General features: G+C 37.8%; 1 protein-coding gene across 1 annotated transcript; it reads left to right on the top strand.

The window, feature by feature from the left end:
* Positions 1-1,582: 1,582 nt before the first annotated feature.
* On the top strand, positions 1,583-5,883 carry LOC118775566 (60S ribosomal protein L21-like). The gene is made up of 6 exons (XM_036525547.1): positions 1,583-1,653; positions 2,759-2,837; positions 2,918-2,979; positions 3,294-3,406; positions 5,400-5,550; positions 5,769-5,883. The coding sequence occupies exons 2-6, from the start codon at positions 2,771-2,773 to the stop codon at positions 5,856-5,858; spliced, it is 483 nt and encodes a 160-aa protein (XP_036381440.1). The 5' UTR covers positions 1,583-1,653; positions 2,759-2,770; the 3' UTR covers positions 5,859-5,883.
* Positions 5,884-9,264: the final 3,381 nt, after the last annotated feature.

Raw genomic sequence — 9,264 nt, 5'->3', positions numbered from 1 at the left:
AATGACGGTGATTTCTCTGATGAATCTGGTACATTCAGTTACCATACTCCAGGGTTCTCCCATGTTACCCTTTCATATAGGTATTACCATAGTCACACACTATGACATCACAGTGCTCTCTTTGTTTAAACCTCAAAGTACCCATTGCCATGGTAACGCATGACACAAGAGTGACATGCCACTTCTTAGATGTCCTTGTATTTTCATTACCATGGTTACACTCTATATGAAGACTGTATTTATCAAGTTAGTAATTTGAATAATTGAATTGACAATATCAAAATCAAGACAATGTATCACATAATGGAGCTCAATATGATAAAATTTCTTTTTAAATGTTCTACTTTTTGATGGTGAAAAGAAACAGGGTGAAACAGCAATGTTGTTAAAATGTTCAAATGCGATGCAAAAAAAAAAAAAAAAAAAAAAACAGAGCTCATGTTCTCCATTGATTTATCACAAGGGCTCCCGGTCCTTGTTATAAAAGGAAAATCAGGTCACAGGGAAATCCCTAATATTTGCATCTGTTTGGATGATAAAAACATTCATATCTAACAGTTATAAGAATGTTAGATATGAATACACTGCATGGATGGAAGTGGGACTGTAGATTGTTAACTGTCAACTTGACAAGCTGTCTCATCTTTTTTTCCTTTCACTATTCACTGATATTGTGCCCCATCATACACAGTGCATGTACCTCATAGATCTTTCACATATTATCTCAGTTCATACTGAGCCTAATGTGAACTCTGAACCTTTGAACTCTGGCCTTTTCTCGGAGAAGTGGATTGGCACATGAATTATTTGAGATCCTCTGTTAAATTCATCAAAAAGCTGTGGAACACAAGCCACACTGTTCCACAATACCTATGTATTACTCTTGCATATCATAAAAAAAGGTAATTGGTAGAATATTTACAAGGCCTACCACAGATTATTATAGATTATTTTTTACACAGTTAAACGATTAATTATTTATAATCACACACTATTTTAGTCAATAATACCTCTTATTGACCGGCAGTAGTGACTTGGCTGGAAGCGCTGAGCTGATTCAGTTATGGCAGTCCTATTTTTTTTAAATTTTATTTTTTAATAATAATTATTGACAATCAGTAGTCTAGATGCTTGTAGAAATGTAGCAATTCTTTACGGCATATGTGTATTATGGGAACTGTGGCTCAATATAGAAACTAACGTGATATATAGAGGGCAGTAAACGGACAGCATTTAACCGAAGGGATACCAGACCAGACTACCACAAACTACCTTTGATACCACAAGTTTCCGGTACCAAACAACTGATCATTTGCGAACACTAGCTAACATTGAGATCATCGGTAGGTAGCTGTTCAGATTTCAAGTGCCATATGTGAAAGACCTCTCAGTTTTTAATGGGAAAGTTATGGTTACTTTATAACAAGTATAGCCATTCAATTCCCTTTGCATGTCAATTAAAATAAGAAAATGTTATGTTATATAACGCTAAATAGTGTGTTCTCATATTTTAAAAAAATATTTAATTTATTGCGCAAAGGTCCTGAGAGCTAGCATTTTGGTCAGGCAACCTTTTGGAGCACCGGACTACGAGTAATCTTGGGTCCTTCGCTTTCTCTTTTTGCTGGAGCTGTCATCTCATGAGAAGCGAGGGTAGGAAAACTCAAGTATTTTCTATATTATAACTAGTTGAATGTCTTTAACTCAAGGTCGATGTTGAAAGTGAGATTACCATACTTGCGCCAACTGTGAACCACTGACACGACGTTTTAAGTATTATAGAAAGACAACTGTGCGCTAACTGAATTGTCAACGTGACGTTCCATGTGTATGACAAGATAGTTAGCCAGCCATGGAACCCAGCAAGTTTTTATTGTTTTCTGACGTTCTCAAGTAAAAAGACATTAGTGCACAAGACATCGACGCCAATATGTAAATAAAAGCCTGGTTGACTATTTAGATTGATGATGAAGAGTTTGCTGCTGTAGCGACTGCCTAAACAACTAGCTATATGGATCACATTACACTTATTACCCTGTTGTTGCTACTGTAACTAGTCAAGATTACGCCCAATAGAGATGTCTCATCCAGAAGTCTGAAGTTCTCGGAAGGTTGGTTTTACATTTCAGGTCGGATGTAACAAGTGTTACAACCGGAGAAGTTATCATCAGAGAATATGAACTGACATCACGTTATCTACTAATGCAGTTGTTGCCTGTGCTATCACAAAGACATCTCTTCGAACCTGTTCAGTATACTATTTCATGAGCGATACCTTCAAAAAACTCTAAACGATATGCAGAGGAATTGTCTTGATTGCAGCGATATTTTGCAAAATGATATTTACATTATGATGGTAAAAGGGTGGCAGGGTAGAATGGTGGTTAGGGTCTTGAATGTCACTGGTTTGAATTCGTGGAGGGGTATGTCGGATGTTTCCTGAAATATTATAGTTGCATTGCTTCGGGTGATTTAGGTGATTAGTTGATATAGAAAGTGTAAGGTGTATGTTCATTGCCTTGTGTAACGGCATCAGAAATTGTTTAATCACATACATTTAGATTCTTATCTTGCCAGTGAAGCGGAGGTCTCGTTTCTCATGGAGGGTGATTTCTAAAATTAGAAAAAGATTTCCTTGACAGGCCCAGTCATAGAGTTCAGGAAACACGCATTCATGGAAATGGACTTAAAATGGACTTAAACATCGTACCTTGTGTTACTCATTGCCAGTGTTATTAAGTATACCTTTACCCTGCAGGAAGTTGACATCATGACGAACACCAGAGGCAAGAGGAGGGGGACGAGATACATGTTCGCCCGAGCCTTCCGTAAGCATGGTGAGTATCTGAGTCCGGGAGTTTTTAGTACTATGAATATCTGAGGACTGATGTTGGCTGAAAATGCATTTTATTTTCAGGGCCTATCCCCCTGTCGACGTACATGCGCATCTTCAAGAAGGGAGATATTGTTGACATTAAGGTAAGGATTTACAATTTTTATATGGTAGCATGGAGAAGGTGGTACTGCCTCTTTGAGGCACTAATCCAACACGCTGTCCTGTGTGTATCCCCCTACAGAGGGAGCAAAATTATAGTGTAACGTGAAATGTTTCAGGTGGGACATTAAACTCACTACTCACTCACTGTGGTGTATAATAGTGGTGGTAGAGGAAAGGTTTGTTCAGATACATACCCAGTGATCAGAGTGGATGACATTGCCCAGATCTGATTGGAGCTGGGGACATTTCAGCCTGCTGCCTCAGAATGAATGTGTGCCGCTCCTCATCTTTCCAGGGAACAGGAACCATCCAGAAAGGAATGCCTCACAAGTGCTACCATGGCAAAACTGGCCGCATTTACAACGTTACCCAGCATGCCGTGGGCATCATTGTCAACAAGCAAGTCAAGTAAGTGCAAGTAAGAAGCATGGGGAGTATGGGGTGTGGCTGGTGAGGTTGTTTTAGGAGGCGAAGAGGGTGTCAAAGGCTGATCTCACGGTGGTACTGTAACACTTGGACTAATATTTGTAAAACTTAGCCTTGAAAGTAGGGCTGTGACGGTGATGACTTTTCTACCCGCGATAATAAAGCAACAAATTGCCGCGATTTAGCGGTTTACCGACCCCCGCGCAACACAGAAAGCCAACCCATAACGTTTGCACATGAACATAAATTTATTTTTCTGCAAAATTCTCGGGAACGCTGATTACAACTTAGAAAATGATTGCAAACTTACAAATATTTTACATTTTAACATGTAATATTTTAACATTTTAATATTTTATATTTTAATTGACATAATTCTGTAGGCTATTCAATAATGGCGTCTGAAGCAGCATGAACAGGTAGGCTATATGTAGCCGCATTAAAACAGTTTTAATTATTTGTTTAATTATATATCAGTTTTAAGTATTTACAAACCAAATGACAAGAAGATGGTAAGGGAACATTAAGCTAATGGTTTTTAAACATGCAACATAATTGAACATTCATGATGTCGGTAGGCTATCTGCTACAATCACTGCTTGTATAAAGTGCTGCAAAAAAATCGAACGGTCTTTTTATTTTACGTGGCAAACGCAGATGTGCTGAACGGCAAATTTCGGTTTAACCCTTTGGCGCACACACCGGTGTGATTAAACTGGTGCAATTAGAACACTAGATTGGAGAAATTCTAGCTAGTTTTAGGTTTGAGGAAACAGCGATTTAACTCTAAAAATATAGCAAATACTAACTGAAATCTATAAGAAACTTAACGCAAATGAAAACATAACGGACCATATAAGGTAACACGAAAGGGTTAAGACGAAACTTGCCGTTTAGCACATCTGCGTTTGCCACGCCTTTCAGTAATTCAGCCAGGTAAATATCGGCGCTGGAATTATGGAAGGAAGTTGCGGTCAAACTTGATAATAAGATTAATTTGCGTTCAAACATTAACCCGTTAAAGTTTCCAGATTAATCGCGAACGAGCGTTAACGCGGACAGCCCTAAAATAAATAAATAATTGCGGTGATGCGGTTATCGTCACAGCCCTACTTGAAAGTAGCAATTAAGTGTTGAATATTTAAGGATAATCAGTGTACACAGGTGATAAATTGGAAAAAAATACCATAATGTGCAGCTACGGTTGTGGGTACACCGATGATTAAGGAAAACATGTCATATTGTGCATGAAGTTAGGGAGCTCTTTGAGTGAGAATTGTGAGGTGATAGTGAGTAACTATGGCAATGACAACATGGAAGATTTACTTGAGATAGCGCTGGCGTTGTACACCAGACAATGAATGCAAGGATAATAATAATGAGAGAGCATTGTAATGTCATAATAGTATGTAACTATAGCAAATAGCTCATTCATTAGTTTCACCAGAAAGATCACTGTCATTTTTTAGTGTCTAACTATACCATTGAGGATTACTAACTAACCTGAGAGGACTGTGATGTCATACTGTCAAACTATTGCACTGATTGACTGTATAATAAATCAAAAAGCAGTGCAATGTCATTATAAAATCTAAGAATGTGTCATCTCTGTAACATTATTGTGTAATGTTGTGTATTGTAATATTAATTAAATAATATAATTAATATAAGTTAAATAGTATATAAATTGAATGTAAATGTTAAACCTCGAAATTAAATATGCACATCCCACCCCCCACCCTCCGCTTATTCTTTTGGTGAAAACAACTGAACTGTGTTCTGTATTTGAATCATATTACTCTGCAATAAATTGGAAGCTATGGAAACAATATGATTTCATTGTGAATTGCTCTCAATTGTTCTCAATCCTGTTCATACACAGAAATTCTGAAAGTCAGTCCTGTAATTACCTCCATTGGTAGTTACACAGTGAAGTCTCCTCTTTTCTGGCTTAATAAATGATCTCTCTCTGCAGAGGCAAGATTCTGGAGAAGAGAATCAATGTGCGAATAGAGCATGTCAAGCATTCTAAGAGCCGCGACAGCTTCTTGCAGCGTGTGAAGGAGAACGAGAAGAAGAAGACTGAGGCTAAGCAGGCAGGCACATGGGTGGAGCTGAAGCGACAGGTACACCAAACACACCTGGACTCACTCAATTTTACAGTATATTTTTAAAGAGTGAAAATGCATTTGACTAGTCAGAGTAGTCAGAGTAGTTGATTGTATTACATTTTCTTTAAATCATTAATGGTATACGGTTATTTTCCATCGTCCTCCTGTGAAAGTTCATATGGACACATTGGGACCATTTCATTGATTATGTCTGTGTGTTTTGATTTTTTCAGCCTGCGAGCCCACGTCCAGCACACTTTGTCAGCACCAAAAAGATTGAGCCCCAACTCCTAGAGCCCATCCCGTATGAGTTTATGGCTTGATGCTAATAAACACCTTTCACACACACTTTTATGTCTGTCTTTTTTAACTCTCTTCTTTTTCCCTTTCTCCCTCAGTCACACAGACACATGCATTTAGACACACACACACACACACACACACAGTCTGCCTCTGGAGGCTTCATCCATCCTGTAAATTAAACCACTTTTCTCAAAATTACTGGTTGTACCTCTCACTGGCTTTGAGATAGGCCGATTATATAACACTGTTGTGCTCATTGTGTGCCACAAATATTTTTAAATCTTGCCAAATGCTGTGGTGATTGAAAGTGAACTTAAATGAAAATAAAATTAAGTGAAATTAACCATTTATTTTTCCCACTCTGACATTTACAATGAATTCTAAGAAAACACTCTGTAGTGGCACCACAAAAAATTTTAGCACCATAGGCGAGAAGGACAAGCAGAACAAGCAGAGGCTGTGTCCAGGGCTTATTCCTGAGAGGCATGGCCATCTGAAGGCAACAAGCTACGCCCAAGGAAATGAATAACCAACTGTAGTGTGCGTGACTGTTAGTGAGGCCACTGCTCTCCAATGCCCTGCATGCACAGGTTGGCTGAGGCACCTGTAGTGCTGAAAAGACAGCAGCTGCTGTGTCCCAGCCACAGAAGCCCCCATGCCACTCCATGAAATCAGTGCAATACAGTGGACGAGTTTGCATTTGAGGTACAAGTGTAGATTCGCGAGTCAGTGAAACAATACTGTAGCAGGATGAAAATGGAATTCATTTTTAACTCTGAGGACACTGATTTCCTAAATTCTGCTTGTGGAGAATTATGAGTCAATGTGTTGAACGCATGCACATTTGCTCTAGAAATGGAGACAATTACTGCAGTGCTGTAGTCACAGGGTGGATGTAGTTTGCATTTCTTGAGATCCTTGGTCTGTATTTGTAAGAAAAAAATTTGAGAAAATGTGGTCAAAATATTTGCCACAAACAGATACATAAGTATACAACATAAAAATACAGAAAGTATGAAAGTATGCAAAAATAAACAATTTACAGAGGGTAGAAAGTTGTGTTTTTCAGTATAATTTTCACTACAACATCCCTGTTTTGCATAAAAAGTTTTGTGTCCGGTGATGAAGGGTTTGGTGGAAAAGTACATTGGTGGAAAAAAAGAAGAGAAAAGCCCATATTTACAATAAGCTTTTCAGTACAAGTTCATGAATATCTGTCTGTCCTACAACATACTGCACACTGAGGTCAGAGGTCTAAATCTAAGTTTAAGTCGTACATTCTGTGTAGTGTGAAAGATTGTAAGAGCTCATGTGATTCTGCTATGATTTTGAAAAAATAGATTTTTAATAATCTTCTTTGAATATTTATGATCACAGACCCAGGTTTTGTAATCTATTTACAAGTTCAAATCACTGGGTGGAGCACAGTACACTAAGCACGGCACTTAACTTGAATTCCTTCAGTAACTATTCAGATTTAGAAATGGATACATAAAGTGTAAATTGTGGATGGTTTGCTGCCCTTGATGAGAATAGTTTTCTGACATAGTCCTTAAGACAAGAAATATACATATCTGAATATGGCCATGAAAAAACAGCCTTTTTCATAAATACATTTTAAGTGTGAACTCTAGCTTGGCTGAATCTGAGTAAAATAGACAAGGTCTTTGGTTGGGGAAGGTTGTCTCAGTAGTATCACTGAGCTCATTCTGGCTTAACGCCCTTTTTCACTTTTTTAAACTATTACTGTTTATAACCCCTTGAGTTTCAGAGCATGTCAGAACCAATGTAACAGGTAGCCATAGCATTAAATGTGCAATGCATGAATTTGGCCACTAAGGGGCAGGATGCACCACAAATTCATTTCCTGTTCCGCATGGTGTACATTATACAGGAATGCATTCAGACTCAAGCATGCTCACCAATACTAATGACCTGTATTTCATCAATTTGGCGTGCTTAGATGATGTGACTGCACGTTTTGTCCTCAGTGTGGAGAGAGAGGCAATCTCATTTACAAAAAGCAGCCCATTCTTTTGATTCATAAAGTTGCAGCCAGTATGGATATATAAAAAAGGGAATAGGAAAGTAAGTTTTGCAGGGTGCTTAGTTAATGTTGGCCCTTACATTAACTATGACAATTCTTACGCAGTTATTTGCATGTACAAATGGATTCCATTTTCATAATTCCAGAAAATATTTTTGAGGTGAGGGTAATGATGATGATTAGCCATACCAAGAAAACCTTTTTCATTCCATACATTAGCATTTTTGTGCATTGAATTTTGAAATGGTTTTGTGTATTGTATTTGATATACATTGTCCCTTATAGGTGATAGTGCAGACTTCAGTTTAGTGTAGTGTACTTAGCTTACCTGTAGTAACAGGTTTATTTTTTGATGCAAGCTTTGAGGGCTCAGAATTGTAAGCAGCGTTTGTGGCTGTCTGGACATGTGCAATAATCCTGTTGAAAAAGAATAGTAGACTTACTATCTGACAGATAGCCCACTTGTCTATGCAAAGTCTACCTCCTTCTGAAAACAGAATCAGATGATATTATTGTGTGTGTGTGTGCACAAGTCTACATGTGTATAAGAGTAAGACAGGAGTGTGAGCACGTGTGTCACCCTGAGCGGAGTGTTCATGAGTTCATGATGAGTTTAGACAATCCCTTTAAAACAGTTTTGCAGGTTAGACAATCCCTCCAAAATGGTTATGTAGTTTAGATCCCTTGATTAATTTTGGGTGTGACAGATGATTACTGTTGTGATGAAAATGTCTTTTGGCCTGAAGATGGCAGTATTGTGTCAAGTGTAATTTTTTTAAGCCTAAAGGTAAGTTACACCAACAATGTCCTAGTGTACAAAAGTGATCTGCCACAGTATGAAACCAGACAGAATGAGCCTCAAATTACCCTGTGGCAGGGTAGCTGTAAGACCCAAATATGCAACTTCAGCATATCACTATGATGACAAATGTCTATTAAAGACTAGTTTAATACAGAATAAATGTCTTAAAACGGACTTCTCCAAAATAAAAAAATGACTGCACACACCTGTGGCACATGCACAAAGTCTACACACATGTGCATACAGTTCATAATCTAGCAACAATTAACAGTAATACAATGAAGTTTAATCATGTTTATGGCAAACCTCTACCTATAAATTTCGATTACTGCAAGGAGCATCATTAAGCCACTTAGAATAGAACTAGTATGTCTAACGATCCCACTGGATCACTAGATCAGTACAAATGTTGTATATAATACAAGAGGTATAATGTTTAGCATTATGCATCCTTATCTTTTCATTAACACATAGCTCAGGACCCTCTCTGTGTAGACATTCACACTAGCACAACACTGGAACAAAAAGATGGTAAAAACAAGTTCTATAAACATGTTACTTTCATCACAAATGTGCT

This window comes from Megalops cyprinoides, chromosome 3, assembly GCF_013368585.1.
Source record: "Megalops cyprinoides isolate fMegCyp1 chromosome 3, fMegCyp1.pri, whole genome shotgun sequence".
Taxonomy (NCBI): domain Eukaryota; kingdom Metazoa; phylum Chordata; class Actinopteri; order Elopiformes; family Megalopidae; genus Megalops; species Megalops cyprinoides.
This window is presented reverse-complemented; position numbering and strand designations above follow the sequence as displayed.